General features: G+C 48.0%; 1 protein-coding gene across 2 annotated transcripts; it reads right to left on the bottom strand.

Moving 5' to 3' along the window:
• Positions 1-1465: 1465 nt before the first annotated feature.
• On the bottom strand, positions 1466-17651 carry LOC135814406 (secretory phospholipase A2 receptor-like). Of its 2 annotated transcripts, none has more exons than XM_065327525.1 (14): positions 17161-17651; positions 13870-14099; positions 11598-13152; positions 10884-11132; positions 9708-9920; positions 9353-9397; positions 7872-8339; positions 7457-7504; positions 6720-7169; positions 5473-5523; positions 4142-4319; positions 3349-3593; positions 2828-2944; positions 1466-2475 (listed from the first exon to the last, which is right to left on the bottom strand). In XM_065327525.1, exons 1-14 carry the CDS (start codon positions 17222-17224, stop codon positions 2270-2272), a joined length of 4119 nt encoding a protein of 1372 aa, XP_065183597.1. In that variant the 5' UTR covers positions 17225-17651; the 3' UTR covers positions 1466-2269. The 2 variants fall into 2 exon arrangements, with proteins under 2 accessions (XP_065183597.1, XP_065183598.1); XM_065327526.1 differs by having other exon boundaries at positions 9353-9394.
• Between the last annotated feature and the right edge of the window lie 1074 nt (positions 17652-18725).

Below are 18725 nucleotides of genomic sequence, written 5' to 3'. Positions count from 1 at the left end.
GCCCGGGTCGGGACCCAGCAAACAGTGCGTTATAGCGAATTATGTTATAGCGAGGACATTTTGTACAGAAGTGATGCGGTTTCGGCAGGGACATTCACGTTTCGTACGTTATAGTGAGGTTTATGTTATAGCGGGGTCGTTATAGTGAGGTTTATGTTATAGCGGGGGTCGTTATAGCGAGGTTTATGTTATAGCGGGGGTCGTTATAGCGAGGTTTATGTTATAGCGGGGGTCGTTATAGCGAGGTTTATGTTATAGTGGGGGTCGTTATAGCGGGGTTTATGTTATAGTGAGGTTTATGTTATAGCGGGGGTCGTTATAGCGGGGCTTATGTTATAGTGAGGTTTATGTTATAGGGGGGGGGGGGGGGGGTCGTTATAGCGAGGTCTGACCTGTAGTACGTTCATTACAAGAAGGTTTCTCCTGAGATGGGAATGCAATCATACTTGGGAAGGGAACAAACGTCAGCAGGCTCTTCGCAAACAACAATTTGTGTTCCCACAAGTATACTAGGGGCGTCGGAAGGTATTCGACATTGGTGTGACCAAGAAGAGGTGGGGGCTTAGGGGCCTCCCCCTGGAAAAAGGAGGAAAAATGGGCCCGAATAGCCCATATTGTATCACTTCACAAATCACAAGATGAAATGTTACTTTATTCATTGACTGAGCGTTCTTTGCTTTGTACTACACCCTGCTATCATGTTAGGCTATTTCCTACAATATTTTATTGTTTCCATTCGCTTCCATGTAATTGGGCGAAATCAAATAAAAATGTACCTACAGTCCATTCACAAAAAGATGGGCCCTGGCTCTGGCGAGCTCCCGTATTAGGCGATTTTTCAAAGATTTTATCGTACACAGTGCAGTGCTGTGAAATTTGAAAAAGGGTCCAAAAAGGGTACCTGAACTGGGGGTCGAACCGTACAATGCACTGTTGCAAGCAGGGTCAAACGGCCTGGATTTTTGATGGATTTTCCCAATTCAGTGCTCTTGGGGCAAAACCTGGCCGACATCCTATTCTTCCTATGCCAGGCTATGGCTTGCTTTTTGGAGAAATAGACTTCGGAAACATAATCGGAAGAGGATTCCATAGGGGATTGCAGAAAAATTCTAAAAAAACTCAAAGTTTGACCCATTTATCATGGCCAAAAGCTAGAAGTCCATCTTTTTCTGAATGGACTGTACCTACCTAAATGTTTGGCGGGTGCGACTTTGGCCGCACCTGCCGCACCGGTTTCGGCGCCCTGAGTCACGACATGAAAGTACACTTGAAGAGTTTACATGTACATGTATAATATATTATGCGAAATGCGACCAGCCCTAAATTTGAGAAATTGAGATTTTGCTCAAAAGGTCTAGAAGCAATTTCAGGTGAAATTTCCCATTCAAAATCTGATTAAAACACTTCATTAATTATGCCCAAATATGGATTTAGATGCAAACCACACAAAAAATGAAACCTTGCATATACTTTCAAGAGTTTTATTGTGTCGACCGGAAAAATATGGAACAGGTGGAAAATGACACGTTCAAGGGCTACTTTTGAGCAATAATTGGACTAAAAACCGGAAACTGGAACAAAAGGGAAAAAGATGTCAAATTCGATTAGAGTGTATATATGTTTGGGGGGGGGGGAGAATTGTAAGGAAGAGACGATGTAAAGCGAGAGAACCAGTGCTGTGTGGCAAACTTCTGCATTATTCGCCATTCTTACTAGGTGGGTGAAAATTTCAACTCCACAATACTGTGACTGCAAGCAGCAATTGACTGAAACACAAGTTATCAAATGAACGAATGAACAAAGAAGAAAACGGGAATTAGTCACATCACAACCACAAACTACCCCTGAAGCGGAGCACCGTGAAACCATAAATTACATTGCTGCGGTTTAGCAATGCTTGCATAGTGATTTGCCATCATGGCATTGAGTGAATTAGATCTCCTCATGTAATAATCGCTCCAAGGGAGGAGACAGACAATGTGGCCAAGGAGGGTAAGGAGGGATAAGAATCGTCTGAGCTGAATACCAGCCCCAACTTGTTTATGTTCCTTTTCACAGCTTGTCAAAAGCTAACTTTTACTACCTACTGAAATTCTTTGGGGTACAATTATTATGGCGATGTTAGTTCTCAACCTCAATGGAGTGCAAATTTGCCGAAAAGGCAACAACAGTGATGGGACACTACTCTTAGGCTCAGTTACTACGCAAGCATGTTACGCAAGCATTGGGTGTTTCAGACAGCCGTGCATCCTATCCCTGGTGCATCATCCTAATCAACAAGCAACTTGTCGTCGTCCTCTTCGTCGTCGTGGACATTGAGGCGTCGAAAGCCAATGGTACCGGCTAGGCCTGAGTTGACTCTCTGGCGATGGCGATAGAAGAGCACAATAGCACCGATGATCAAGGCCATGATGAGCAGAGTGCACAGTACACCAATCAGTGCCGTCGCCACAGGACTCAGGCCAGATCGTTTGTCTAGGCAGAACAAAGTAGAGAACAACAATGACAGGACAAACCATTAGTGATCAGATAATGAACTTGTACAACTACATGTACATGGCTCGTGTGTCTGTGCAAACAAAAGTAGAAACAATGGCAGAACAAACCATGTACATAATAGTGATCAGGCAATGAACTCGTACCATTGCATGTTCATGGAATGAGAAGACTTGCTATTCCCTATTCATGTCAAAGTACTTGCTGCATGGGCCGTCTTAGTCCCTGGCACAATATCTAATCCACGTGCTATCACAACAACAAGCACCACCGCACAACCAACAGTGCATTGAGAGATGACGTCGTTAAGCCGGTCTAAATGGAAACTCACTGTTTGTAGATGCTGCGTCCTTGCCATCGCCACCGGTGGTGGTTACAGTAGCTGTTGTTGTTGTCACTGCAGCCGCTGATGCAGGAGCATGGGAAGGTGTTGTGACCGAATCATTTACTGAGGGAAAAGGGGAAAAAGGATGAATACACAACAGTAACAACATCAGTTTTATAGTGTCACTGGTCATCTCAGCAGACCTACAGTTCTGTGGAAATATCTCATCGCTTTTTAGAAAGAGCATGTGACACTTTTTAAATGCATATGTCAGTTACATTTGCCATCACTTCAGTACCTGTCAAACAAGCAGTAGCCAGCTCACAGCAGGGACCCGGAGAGAAAAAGAAACTTAGAGAGCCGACACACCGAGACACGGGTAGGGAAGAGAAAGATAGAGAGAGAGAAAGATAGATAGAGAGAGAGAGAGAGAGAGAGAGATTTGTTGATTGACTGACTGGAAATGGCGGCATTGAAACCGATACTACCGGGAATATGCTAGGCACAGTCATTCAGTGCGGACTTACCGACCATGACAGGCATTTCGCAGACAAATTTATAGTAGTAGTCGCACGGTCGGTCGAACCACTTTCCACCGCTCTTCCCATCAGCCGCGCCACAGTTTTCACCACTATCTCGGCCATAGTTGTTGTTGGGCTGGCCGCTGTTCCAGTTGGTGAAAAGAACCTTTTGACCAGATCCCCATCTCCATCGGTCTTCCTGGTCTTCATCACTTAGTCCAATCCAATAGTAGTCATCCTTGGTGAAAAACCTGCAGTGGCGCAATATGCAATGGGGAAAAGCACAATACTATGTTAATGGAATGGGAATATGAGATTTTAACACATGTATTCACATGGTCCACATATCACAGCTGTATGCCTACTCACATCGTACACAGGTTCGTTTTTACAGGAGTGAGTGCATGTTAAGCTTTGGTAATGTCCACGGCATGCTGCTGCTGCTGCGTACAAGGCCAACTTGCTGCTGACGCAGGCCCGGCAGAAGTGGTCCAGCAAGGCCCGGGCAAGACCAAATTCTCAGTGACCACAGTGTTTACTACTAACTAGGTAATGTGTGCCCCGTGTGTCCCTGCCCTGCCATATACAGTATTATGATATGGGCGGATCAAATATATACTGCTTCGGGTCAGGAGTTGGCTAAAGAAGGGAGTTTCCATCGATGTGAGTTTCCTGTAGAGTGCCTACATACTGCAGTCGTCTACAAAATAACACAATAGTGACACAGGTGGTGCTGAGAGGTTTGTTACAACTCCGGCACACTCCACCCAGCACTAATTCGATGACTAAGCCAACTTACGTTCTTGTGAGCCATTTGTTCTCGTCATTGCTGTTGATAGTCACCAAGTCACCACTATCTTCCGAGTCTACGTTGTATCCGGAGCAATTGAGCGTAGCCTCATCGAAGTCCATTTTCGTGTCGATAGCTAGGTAGCAGGAGTCACCGTTCCGCTTCCAATTCGCTGGGCACTCAGTATCTACAGTCATGATGTGCACAGAAGCACATTGAAAACCAGCAGAAGTACAATGAGCATCAGCTGACAGCTACAAGCTGATGATGTGTTACTGTATGTAACTTACATCACGGTATGCATACCGTCGTATGTCAGCGCCTTTAAAGCCATGGCCTCATAATTCGAAACACGGCTGCTTTCCTAACTATTGTAGATGCAAAATGACTCACCCATTACGCCATGCCATAAAAATCAAAGTCCGCACAGAAATTTTCAAATTTCAATCTAAATCCATTTGTTCACCCTTTTTCCTGGGCTGTAAGTTTATTATAATACTTATTCCTTCATTTTTGCAAAACATACTTCGAATGCCACTTCATTTAGGAAGCCCATGGCTTTATACAGTCAGACCTCGTTTATCCGGATCCCTCGCCATCCGGAAGAAAATTGCTGGTTACCGATGTGCAGCATACGTTACGCATACAACATAACCGGACCTCGCGATCCGCATACCAGTGCATGATTTTGTGTACAAACTGGTCGAAACATGTACAAAAAGTTTCGTCGCGTCCGGTTGCACGTGGCTTGCAGAAGCCACAATCAGGGAGCTGTACAAACAAATGAGGTCCTTGACCTGCTGCATGCATGTGGACAGCACTCAGTTGTATGTACCTGTCATTTTTCTCGCTTGTGCATGCTAGTTGTTCTGCATAGCACCCATATACATGTATGTACGATGCCGCCCAATTTGATGTGTCACATGCATGTACAGTATGTGTGTTCAGTTATCCGGTTCCCTCACCTATCCGGATATTTTTGTGGAAAACGGACGTGTGCGGTTAAGCGAGGTCTGACTGTAACTGAGACTGGCTTTATATTCAAATATACCTCCATGGTTAAAGGTGCGGACATGCGGTATGTATACGAATGGGCGTCTGTGTGTGTGTGTGTGTGTGTGTGTGTGTGTGTGTGTGTGTGTGTTCATTTGGGGAAAACAATTAAACGAAATAAAAGTACTCGCTCAGTTTCTTGAAAGCTAGAGAGAAAGCTCTCACCCCTAATGTTCATACACATCTTCTTCCTCCAGACGCACAGCCTACTTGTGAACGATCATGTGCACAACATTTCTAGCTAACAATGATCACCATTCTGGTTCTTCAAATATGTGTCGACTTACGGCATGGTACATCCGTGGCACAGGTTGTCTTGCCAGTATCTCCAGGTTGATCTACAAACCCAAAATACGCACAACAAAACAGGACAGGCAGGAATGAAGAGACAGGAAGAGTGGTCTGCTGTTGATCTCCGTCCGACGTCATAGTATTTCCTAGTTATGCAGCACCTGGCCAAGCAGCAGCAGCAATGTAATCACATATTTTGGCTCCCGCCGTACGAGTGGAGGCAAAAGGCGTATACAATACATGATATCGCGAACACAATCGGGGTTACATCTCACATGTCACACAATCGGGGTTACATCTCACATGTCACAAACAAAACATTTTATAGAAAACCAGTAATTGGATACAATCACATACCACGTTTAGTTAGCGTTGCAGACTACGTAAGACTTACAGCGAGAGTACCCACACACGTAGTTGCAGACTATGTAAGACTTACAGCGAGAGTACCCACACACGTAGTTGCAGACTATGTAAGACTTACAGCGAGAGTACCCACACACGTAGTTGCAGACTACGTAAGACTTACAGCGAGAGTACCCACACACGTAGTTGCAGACTACGTAAGACTTACAGCGAGAGTACCCACACACGTAGTTGCAGACTACGTAAGACTTACAGCGAGAGTACCCACACACGTAGTTGCAGACTACGTAAGACTTACAGCGAGAGTACCCACACACGTAGTTGCAGACTACGTAAGACTTACAGCGAGAGTACCCACACACGTAGTTGCAGACTACGTAAGACTTACAGCGAGAGTACCCACACACGTAGTTGCAGACTACGTAAGACTTACAGCGAGAGTACCCACACACGTAGTTGCAGACTACGTAAGACTTACAGCGAGAGTACCCACACACGTAGTTGCAGACTACGTAAGACTTACAGCGAGAGTACCCACACACGTAGTTGCAGACTACGTAAGACTTACAGCGAGAGTACCCACACACGTAGTTGCAGACTACGTAAGACTTACAGCGAGAGTACCCACACACGTAGTTGCAGACTACGTAAGACTTACAGCGAGAGTACCCACACACGTAGTTGCAGACTACGTAAGACTTACAGCGAGAGTACCCACACACGTAGTTGCAGACTACGTAAGACTTACAGCGAGAGTACCCACACACATAGCAGACTACGTAAGACTTACAGCGAGAGTACTCACACATGTAGTTGCAGACTACGTAAGACTTACAGCGAGAGTACCCACACACATAGCAGACTACGTAAGACTTACAGCGAGAGTACCCACACACGTAGTTGAACTGGCGACTGCAGTCGGCGTCGTTGAACAAGTATCCGTACGCTCCCTTGATCTGGCCACAGTCCTGTTTGCTATAGTAATTGTTAGGCTCCCCGGCACCCCAGGGCAAGTAGTCGCCTGGCGACTCATCACTCCATACGAACCAGCTCTCGTTGTTGCGGTCGTTCAGACCAATCCAGTAGTTAGTAACGTTATCCAGGGTGGCAGCGGCTTCCATGATGTGCTCGGCGAGTAAAATGTGATCATCGCTGTTGTGAATGCTGGCTAGAGACACTGTAACGCCCTCCGGGACTCCTTTGCTTTTGCTGCGAGCTGTGCATTTTCTCCCTGCGAATGTCCAGGACAATGGCTTCTGCACAAGCCGGTAGCAAGCGTCGACTGTTTGAATCCAGCCAGGTGGGCATGATACCTTGGTCATTCCAACTGAAGAGTACCAAAAAGGCAGTACCGAGGAGGGGGTTAGTAACATTCTTACAGAAAAAATTAACAAACTGTGTAACGCTTAACACTTGCCTCGACTGATTGACTGGATACTACAGCACTACCCCCCCCCCCCCCCCCCCCACACACACACACACACATGCGCACACACATACAGTACCATCATTGCAGTCACCATCAGGAAGACTGGTAACACTTGACGCATGACAGGTTCTCAAGCAAGATTGTCTAAGTTAAAGAGCCAGGAAACACCACTTGTAGATCTTTACCTGGTGTTTGTGGCGTTGGCTTTGGAGTTGGATGATCGTACTTGGTGCCTGCATTGGAGCAAAGTGAAGAATTCCGGCTCAATTATGAGTTACCACAGTTCAAAATATATACATGTAGCTAAAACGCGCCCAACCTCAGTGGACTGACTTCCCACCGCTGCGACTAGGAGTGACAAAGTGCACATCATCTGTCTGCGGTTTTGGCAATGGAAAAACCTCGGACATCGAAACCTCCGGCGGCACAAATCTAAACCAAGACCTGAGGCACTCACACTAGGCATCTATCACTAAGCAAGATGCAAGCATGTGCGGCGTACTAGTATCAGGAAAGGGTGTACACTTCTTCACATACCTGTTCGCCACACCAAAGGGTTTCAAACTCGTGCGTGCATGGCCTAGAGGACTGTCAGCTCACCTGGGGTTTTGGCACAGACAAAAGACCTTCTCGACGTGCAGCGGTAGTCGTTCCAGCGCCAGTTGTACGTAGCTCTATGGTGCGACACGATTACCTCAACGCAGTCCTCGGAGCCCCGCCGATCATTCGGTTCGAACGGTGCCCAGCGTGTGTAGTCCAGAGGAGACGCATCTGTCCACTGGTAGCCACCCTGGGTTTGGGAGAGCTGAGACAAACCAATCCAGTAGGCAAACACGCCACTCTCTAGCTTCTCATCAAACATTTTCGCAACCCAGTCCTGCGTACTGGTGTCGTGGAAGCTGGCAAGGTGAGCGCCACGGCGTGCGCACTGTGCTTCCGCGTCTACCCAAGACTGCGGAGTTATGACTGGATCGACCATTTGCATTGTGGCGTTCGTTATCGAGCCAAAGAACCCATAGCAGACCGAGTCGTGCTTGAACCAGCCTGTCTCGCATGGACTAGTCCAGACTAGTAACAAAGACAACATACAAACACATACACACACAGAGTCATACACACACACACACACACACACACACACACACACACACACACACGCACACAATCATACATACACACACACATATAATATATATACACACATACACACAAGCACACACATACACACACACATACATACACACACACATACATACACACACACACACACACACACACACACACACACACACACACATGCACACATGCACAGGCACATATACACGCACACATACACATGCGAGCGCACACAAACACACATACACAGAGTATAAGCGCACATAAGACCTACACACCATCTCTACCTATGATCGGAACCGTCCGAGTCTTACCAATAGGTTCTGCCAATACCACAAATCGCAGGAGTGTATGAAGCCAGGGTGTGCTGCTTTTGTGTCTCAGCAAAACTCCTGGGTTACATCATGTTAGTCATGCAGATAAGCAGTAGGAAGTGTCATTAGACAAGTGCTTACAACTGAGCTGCTATTGTGCAGGAATAGACACACTCAAAAATTTTGCTTGTACGCATTGCAGCACTATCATGATGCAATCCAGAAATTTTGACGTGACAGAAACCATTCAAGCTGCAAACTCTGATTTTCATGCATGCATAATTATAGTTACTATAAGTAGGTTGCCTACACTCCAAACCAGCACACACTATGTCTGTTTTACACTGTGCAGTGCAGCACACGATCATGCACATGTCCAGGCTCAAATGAACACCCCCCAATACACATATACAGTCGTGGCCAAAGAAATCCAACCCATGAGTCAAAAGTAGTCAGCCACGTTTCAATCATGCACTGTGCACAAAAAAACATCCGAGGGCGGCAGGGGCAGCACGAGCCTTGGCGGTGATCTCGGCTCACAAGTCAAGTTCATTTGGCCACTACTGTAAATATGTACTTGTATACCCATTCCCGCATGCCCCTCCCCCTCCCCCCCCCCCCCACACACACACATATAAAAACAGTGCTTACCAGGGACGGGCTTGGTGGGGCTAGCCGGTATTGGCTTTCCATCTGCTATAAGGAGCGAGAAAACACACACACACACATACAAACAGCTGTTACGCGTTGAACACTGCAAGCTCGTTGGGGTCGTCCGTAAATTTATCGGCATTTTCAAACGATTTTTTGGTATGGGAGGCAAAGCAGTTCTGATACGAAAACGGGTTTCCTGAACCTGAGCAAATGCTGCACTACCTTAAGTCTTAAAGAGATGGGTAGCCCCTGTCACAGTGAATAGCTCTTCGTCTTATGTATGTGCATGGCCACACTCAGGACTTCTGCAACAGAACACCTCTAGAAGGTCTACAGCTGCAAAGGCACTCACCATCATCAGTCATGCAGATGTAGTTGTGCACAGCAGAGCAGGAGGTGTCATACCAGTGACCATTGGCTGCGCGCAGGGTCACACAGTTCTTCATGCCTTTGCGGCCCGTCGGGCTGAAACTTTCACTAGGCTGGCCAGAACCCCAGCCAACGAAAGTCACCGGTTGCTTGGACGTCCAGCTATACACCCCTTCCTCGGCAGAGTCTGTCAGTCCTGAGTGCGGGGCACAACAGACATACATGTACATGCAATTCATAACTACCTGAATACAATCATCTAATCCAGTCAAAACTGTGACTCACACAAGGTCTCTCTGCTGCAAATGTCAAGTCACCCCAAAAAATTGCGAATTTTGTGGGCATGGACCGCCATCATGATCAAACGGCAAAACTGTTTTACTGTTTCAACCCGATGATGGGCTATGCCCGAGAATGTGGTGAATCAGAAGCGACCTTTGAAATAAAGAGACCATAGCGTGTGTGATTGTTTTGACTGATTAGAAAAATGTGTGAATGGCTGCACAACATGAAAATTGGCGAGAGGCTCAGGAATCTCAACAATATGTTCACATACCACTACTGTATAGCAGGAAATTTTCGGACGGAAATATTTTCGGACAAAGCCGAATTTCGACCTTTCGCACGGATTTTATTTTCGTACAGTGCTGCATGCTAAATGCACGTGTTCTCATGCGGTACGCATGTATAGTGTACATAACTTCACAGGAAACATTTTAGGACGGAATTAATTTTAGTTCAAAAGAGGCAGTGTACGAAATCGTATGAAAATAAATTCCGTCCAAAATTTCCTGCTATACAGAATGTTCTCATCCCAAAGTTGATAAATTACTACTCTCAACGAGATAACCTTGAATAGTTGACATCGATTTTCTTACAGGGGGTTTAGAAAGTGTCAACAACAGTGATGGGCATAGGAGGGATGCTGCATTCCCAGTCAAGCCGGCTATACCTTGTCGTATATGCACCACAGATACCCATTCAGTACTATTATGAAAACAATTCAAAGAATGCCGGACTGTCGCCGGCAACGCCTGTAGTGGATCTCCACTCACCGGCATACAATACTCAGACACAGGAACGCACTACATTGTACTAATCTCTATAAACCCCACGCGCACATGATCTGAAGATCACCCTGCTACAGCTTGGCACATACCTATCCAAATTTGCGATGACGTGTTTTCTTGACGGCCAAATGCCATACCGGTCAGCATGAAGTTTGCAGCACGGTTGGAGACGGCAGCCAATGACCCGGCCTTGCCCTTCTTGCTGGTGTGTTGTGCGCAAGCCTTCTGCGCTTCGGTGAAAGGGAGCGGGGTGGTACTGAGCTTGTAGCAGCTGTTGTCAAACTCTTTCCAACCAGCCGGGCACTTAGACTCAGTACCAATCTCTGCTTTCGCTAGATCTACAGAACAATACCAACACACAGTGGAATACAGGCAGATCAGCAGGAATAGTTGAAGTGTTTTCCCTGCTGTTTCAGAATCTAGTCCGGTAAGTCTCCGTCCAATAAGGCCTGCAGGTTATGAAGTGAGTTCCACACAGAACACCCATGTACGCGTATATAGTCACAACCGTGAGTGTATTACACACCTTAGACCGTACATACCCATTGCCTTGGGGTTATACAGTTCCACAGCAGCAACCATAGCAACTTGTGTTGGGATTGCACCATTCAACAGCCATACACACGTGCACATATGTACACACACGCATGCACGTGCACGCACACGCGCACACACACACACACACACACACACACACACACACACACACACCGTGGCAAGGAATGCACGCGGGCCGATTATCTGCCTCACAGGCTAGGCTCAATGGAGAAATCACGGTCACACATGGCACTACTGTGACCCACCTGCTGGCTTCTTGCAGATGTAAGAGTAGTTGGAGCCGCAGGACACATCATTCCACGTAGAGCTGTGCTGGTACAACTTCACACAGTCTTCGTGATGATAATGGTCATTGGGTTGACCTTTAGACCAAAACGTGTAGTCCACATTGCTTCCGTCATCCCAGACATACTCCCCTTCGTACTTGACGTCTGTCAGCCCAATGAAGGCATCCAGTCTGGAGTTTGCTACCTGATAAGATTCCAGGAAGGAGGACACAGCAGCTTGTTCGGCAAGAGAGTGGATGCTCGCCAATTTACCTCCCTTCTTGCTGCACTCAGCAACAGCAGTAGCATGGTTTCCAGCCCGAGTCGGATTTACGAAATAGCAGAAGCCATTGTGGCTATGCCAGCCACGTTGGCAGTACTTGTGAATGGCTGGCTTGGGGCCGCTGCGGTCGTCAGGCTTTCTCAAGGTCAGCTTGCAGATGTACTGGTTGCGAGCGGTGCACCTGCCCATTTGCCACTTGCTGGAGTAGCGGTATATGTACGCACACTGCTGATAGCGACTTGGACGCGACATGTACCTTGACCAGCTAGTGAAGGAGACTGGGCTACCATCGCGCCACCGGTAGTGGCCATAGCCTACGCTGGTCATACCAATCCAGACACGCGTGTAGGAGTAGAAGAATGATGACAGGAGGTGAGTCCGGACGAAGTTGCCCTCCAAGTGATCACCAATGCTGAGCAGGGTCTCGCCGGAATCTTCACAATCCTTGGCAGCGTTGCTCCACGATTTCTGTGACAGTAACCTGTAGGAGGAGCCGCGGCGCTGATAGCAGTAGATGGCTCCGTTCGGATGGGCATACATCTTGTACCCGCCCGGGCATGTGGTGGGTTTGGCGGGTGTGATGTCTGTGTAGGTGCCGGTGGTGCTCATGCGCCGCTTGCACACGTAAGACCGTACGGTGTTGCAGCGCACGTCATTCCACACCAGCGACGGGTAGGCTTGTGTTTCTGTACAGTGCTCGTTGCTGTAACGATTATTCGGCTCGTAGAGCCCCCAGTTCAGAGCAGAAGCGTCAGTAGATAGAGTATGGCCACGGAGCGTGCCGTCATCCCATACAAATACAGAACTGTTCAAACGACTGTTCAGACCCATCCAGAAACTGTGAACGTGCAACTGCTGTGCAAATGCGTTCACAAACTCTTGCTCATGCTGACTGAGGATGTCGATAAGATAACCGCCTGCCTTGAAGCAGCGGGAGCGGGCACTTGTCCAGGTGACACGGCCGGAGAAATACTGGTAGCAGAATCCGCTGTGCTCGTACCATCCACCGCAGAGCGTTGTAGTATTGATCATCGTGTGGTTGTCGTGATCAGCCTCGTCTGGCAGTGCGTTGGCCGCCAGACGCTTGCACACCGTCCCCCGCTGCATGGCGCAATCGGTCGCCATCCAATAGCCGCGATTGTCCATCTCCACGCAGGCATCATCCAGGTTGCCTACAGGGGCCCCATGCGGCCAGTTTGTGTAGTGGCCCTTGTACGTGCTGTTGTCTGTCCATGTGAACTCGCCAGGTTTCTGCAAGACAAGCAAGAAGAAAACAGAATACGTGCACATGTTGGTTACATGGGGGTTCAACAGCCGGATACAAATAACTGTAGTGACTTGTTGTGGTAACACGTCATCAGCTCAGTCAGACAATAACCATCAGGAGGTCCAGTTCACATCAAGAACAATGGCACTTATAGCTGTATAGCTGTATAGCTGTGTAGAGTACCCTACACAGCTGTACAGCTATAGCCGTATAGCTGTGTAGAGTACCCTACACAGCTACACAGCTATAGCTGTACAGGTTACCCTGTACAGCTATAGCTGTATAGCTGTGTAGGGTACTCTACACAGCTACACAGCTATAGCTGTACAGGTTACCCTGTACACAATGCACCCCTATAGAGTACCACCATGCATGCTGGAGTGGCTGGAGTGGCTAGGCCGTTAGAGGCACCAGGTCATGCACACCGCTGTCACCTTCCGTCAAATGTTTGTGTCACTATAATGGGTAAATATTGTGTGTCTGGTTCTTGAGACTCGTTCCCTTTTGCTTCATGAAGGCTCTTGAGACAACTACCCCCCCCCCCATGGTAAATTTCTTTTTAATGCTCATAACTGTTGGTTGCCATCTTGATACTCGATTTCTTAAGACCAGTGTGTGCCCAAATGGCACCCCTCCCCCTCCCAAAGAAACCAGATACATTGGAAAGTGGGAGTGATGCACACAGGAATGCACTGACTCACCGTTGGGTCGCGATTGTGAAGGCCAATCCATACTGACGTGAGGCCCGCGCGAGTGTTCACCAAGAAGTTCTGCTCGCCAGCGCTGGTGATACTGGCCAGCTCGCCGTTCTGCGATATGCACCACTGGTTGGCCTCGTGCCAAGTTCTCATCAGCCCCGTGTCGGTGTAGTAACAATATTCTGTGCGGCCAATCACATGACTAGACCACCGTGACGAAGGCGGCCCACAAGCTGAACACAGAAAATGGGGATAAAAATTGCATGTCAATACCCTCACACCGATACAGCATCTAGAGTAGCTACAGCAGCTATAGTACATGTACAAGACAACTTTAGACGTAGTCAACTTTGACGTACAGTCAACTTTGCGTGTAACGACACTCGGCGGGACATCAGAAAAGTGTCCTTGTTCGCGAAGTGTCCTTATATCTGAAGTCTCATTGTATGTATTACAGATAGATGGGACTTTGCTCTGGGCATGGAAATTCTGTCGTTATTCGTGAATTGTCGTTATATCCGCAGTCGTTTTTAGCGAAATTGACTGTAGGGGTATATTGCAGGGCCGTAGCACTGGGATTCAGGGCTCGGCCAGATTGGTTTCTTGACCGAAAATGAACATAACCGACGAAAAAACCCTGTTTTCACGATTTGGGTGGGTCAACTTGTTCAAGCAAGCTCCGGTTGTGACCTGACCGTCTGGACCGGGTACTTCCGCCCTGTAGTGGTACAGTGCTTGGCATGACACTGGGCAAACTAGTGAGCAACCCGGTTGTATGCAGCATATCCCATGACAACTCAGGTGAGTCAATTGTGTCTTACACCCCGGGAAGGCATTCCGTTTGTACCAGGCCGGAGTACTTCAGTAGTAAACAAATACCGGTCACATATTGTGAGTCAGTCTTCTTTCCCCAACATACCAACCACCACACTCTGTAGTACTGTACTCGAGATGTGTCTTGCACGCGGGTTACGCCCGTGCTGCAAACGTTCACATGCACACAGACATGTTGCCTGTCTGCAGTAGTACATTGTACTTGGCACTACAGCAAGCAAACATGTCGAAAACCAAAATTCGAAGTACATGACGGTATTCATTTCCAAAACACTTCGGACTGGTCTTAGTATTATTGTTATCCAAACAAAATAATTTTAGAATATTTGGTGAATTTGTTTCACCCCTACTTAAAACCTCACGAAAAACGACAACTCTAGAATAAGGACACTCTTCTCATCTCATGCAGGACAGTCGCTATTCGCAAAGTTGACTGTACTAGTGGGCATGTGCCTCGCATTAGGAGCAGGAATGAAGCTACATGTATCTCCCTTATTGGGTTTGGGCCACCGTTCCTGAGACCACAAGTGAAACCGTCTTGACTAAACATTGGCTCATTCTTGGCTGTACTCTGTTGTAGTGGTACATGCCAGGGAGTCGTATTTTACGACTCCCTGGTACATGCACATGCACAGCCATTATAAAACAAAGAATACTGCTCACAAACGGATAAGGAGATCAGCGTGATCAATGATCCATCCTGCAGCCCGAGTGAACATGCAAGATAGTTGACAATGGAGGACCCTAACTGAAACTACAAGTACATGATGTCATGAGTCATCCTGGCGCAGGTGTCTAGTCCAGCATCACTAACTCGAACTGGATGCAGGAAAACAACTACAGTCAAATCTGTCGTAAGCGACCGCCCCTTGGTGCAAGAAAAAGCGGTCGCTTACGGCAGGTGGTCTCTTACGGCAGATGTATGGTAAATCCGGCACACCAGGTATATGCTTCCATGTACTCAAATCGACGAGGATAATGTGATTTTTAATATCATTTTTTGGATATTCAACGACGACCATACCCGGAAAGTACGCGTATGCGACACGGCAGTAGATCGACACTGCCTGGACTTGAGAGCTACAGCACAGCCTCAGTACAGGCCAGGCGCCAGTCGATCGCACTTGCAAGACAGCGCATTTTCACACTTTGCAGTTGACAGCGCACTGGCAAGTACAGTTTCGCACCTTACTGAACCTGGGTCGCGGTCGCTTACAGCAGATTTGAATGCAGCCACCGTGCATGAAATCGCGGTCGCTGGTCGCGCACAGCAGATGGTCGCTCTGGACAGATCAGATTGTATGTGAAACCGTCGGTGCACGGAAAATCGGTCGCTAACGGTAGATGGTCGCCTACAGCAGAGGTCGCTAACGGCAGATTTGACTGTAGCAGATAAGAGAGGAACACCTCCTGAGCAGGCAAACTACTTCGCTATGCTAGAGCGATCTACGGCTGCTCGTTTCCTCGCGCTGAAAAGCAAAACCGGTGATGCTATCTAAGCTAATGGGTGCTGGTCACATAATCATTGGACAAGACCCCACTGCAGCTCGGTGGTGACGATGTGTAGATCTTCAATGTGACAGACTGCAATGCTCAGCTGTCGGTTGACATTGCAAACATGAGGCAATCTCGTCGATCAGCTCCAAATGGAATGATTGATAGTAATAGAGATATTATTACGTTCGCAAACATGGCTGTCTGCCTCATGAAAGTGACCGGCTCTCGCAAGCGCCCAGTACTTTCACCATTCACCGCGAATCGAAGCCAAGACAAGAGATGAAAGAAGCATAATAGCAGCCGATATAATTATGATGACAGGAACGGAAGTTTCACAAACAAAATACATCACAAGTCCGAGGCTTTCACCACCCATCACGTCTTTGGAGTTTGGTGTGGCAAAGAATTAGATACTAAGATAGCGTCTCCATAGATCTGCTCCGCGCAGGGACTAGCGACGTTCAATGCATGAAAAACTGAGCCAAAACAGTGGTTTCGGAACCCCTGAAGTCAAAACCTGCTTCCGCGTGTTCTTGATGACAAAATGGACCGTAGCGTGACAGACCCTAGGGTTTTCACCACCTGACAGTATTGCCAGGGATCGTCTGCAAGTTTAGTAAGGACTCCACGAGTGAGCGAAAATAGTTATGTTTGCTGTATCGCGAAACTAACACAAGACATGTACAATGATTGTAACAGTTATAACAGAATAACTTGTAGACGCAGAAGGCAGGCTTGGACCCCCGTCAACACACATGATGTACACGACGCCAAACTGCCATGGAAGGAAATACGTACCGACACGTGCTAACAGTGCATTCAACCTAGTTGTAGTACCTAGTGAAGACAGAAGGAACATTTTTGTCCTAGCAAGTACGCTACAATACTAGAATGTAGTTTGGTGCCGGTACACTGAGTGTGTGAGGTGCGGCCACAGAGCAGCCTAAACGCACTCCCACTTACCTCCATTTGCCAACGTTGAACCGAGGAGCAATAGCAAGGACAAGAACCACGTCAAATGGCCCATCGTCGCTGCCGTCCCTACACTTCTTCGCTCCAAAAAACCCACGAACACGGAATTATCAGTAGACCTGTTGCCACGTCGTACTTCAAGACAACCTTCCTCTGAAACGTCTGCACCTCAAAGGTCAAGGAGCGAGGCGTTCTTCTTCGCAACAACACGCAGTATTTGCCTCACCAGAAAGACGCACAACTCGTGAGGAACTCGTCAGTGTTGCTGACCACACTCCTCAAATTATGGTTCAAAAAAACTCAGCTCGGTGACTTGGCCTGCACTGCACTGCGCCGAGGAACACTGCAGAGAGAGAGTGAGCCGGACGCACTAACTCCGCAGCGCTTTCCTACTGACTTCCAACCAGTGCAGTGAAGTGCTTCACGGGCTGGTGTGCACCTAAAATTTGCTGCGCTTGGCTTGCGGCGCGAAGGCACGTGTGAAGAACTAAAGCCAGTAAAGCCGAGAAGGCTACTTCTATGTCTACGGGCTGGATCGGCCTAGGCTAGGCTAGTGCAGTAGTAAATCTACTACTACTATTTTGTAGTAGGGCCGCCGGAAGCCTTCGTAAGCTCTGGTAGATTCTTACAGCAGGTGTGTGGCCACCGACCGTTCACACCGACCGTTCACACCGACACGACTGCTACTGTGCTAGCAGCTCGCAGCTAAAGCTTACCGGTAACACTACGAATACTGTAGGTTCACTCAGTGTGTAATAATGTGACTTTGTGTGTGAGGCATGACCTCGTACCAGGTACACTCCTGTCGCGTTGTCGTTTCAGTTGGGGCGGGGGGGGGGGGGCAGGATCATGGCAGGCAGGGAGTCATATACATGTACCCGTTTATGACTCAGTGTTGGCAGGTGTAAACCACACCACACCAACAACAGTCTGTACTTGTGTCTTTGTACTATTGTCTTGAGTATTGTCCGTGCACATCATGTGACATCCTGTAGCTGTGCGAAGCGACCGCGACCGTGCAAGCGGCGTCGTGTAAATCTACGCGTGGCGATGCATCGACGGCCAGGCTAGCGGCCATGTGACGCTGTTTGTGTTCCGTGGTTTTGCGTGTTTTGTTCTTCTTGAAGTACAGTAACAAGAAGACAAAAGCACAACCCAGCTCTTACGCTTATAGTAACACTTCGCTGGCTGGCGAGTAGCGGGCCAGAAAGATACCCGCATCCACGAGTGGTCCACGCAGCTCACGCCAACGTTATGATGGTTATGATGGCTTCGCTTCGCACCAACTAGACCATGTCATCGCCACTCGCCAGTCACCAACCCAAAGCGCTAGCGATATGACACACTCAGTAAACTAAGCGTTGATATGAGAGCGTTTCGTGTTAGCGAAGGCTAGACGTCATCGTGCCCATCACTGGGCAGTACAGTGGGGGCAAGTGGTAACTCAACACCACAACAGTCACGTGGTCACTGCTGGCGCGTACTGTCTGTCTGTCTGCCAGGCCAGACTGCCAGAGCAAGTGAACAGGGCTGCTGCTAGCTACAAGTATATCCGC

This window comes from Sycon ciliatum, chromosome 4, assembly GCF_964019385.1.
Source record: "Sycon ciliatum chromosome 4, ocSycCili1.1, whole genome shotgun sequence".
NCBI classification, from domain to species: Eukaryota; Metazoa; Porifera; class Calcarea; order Leucosolenida; family Sycettidae; genus Sycon; species Sycon ciliatum.
Note: the sequence above shows the minus strand (reverse complement) of the source record. Positions and strands in the feature narration are given on the sequence as shown.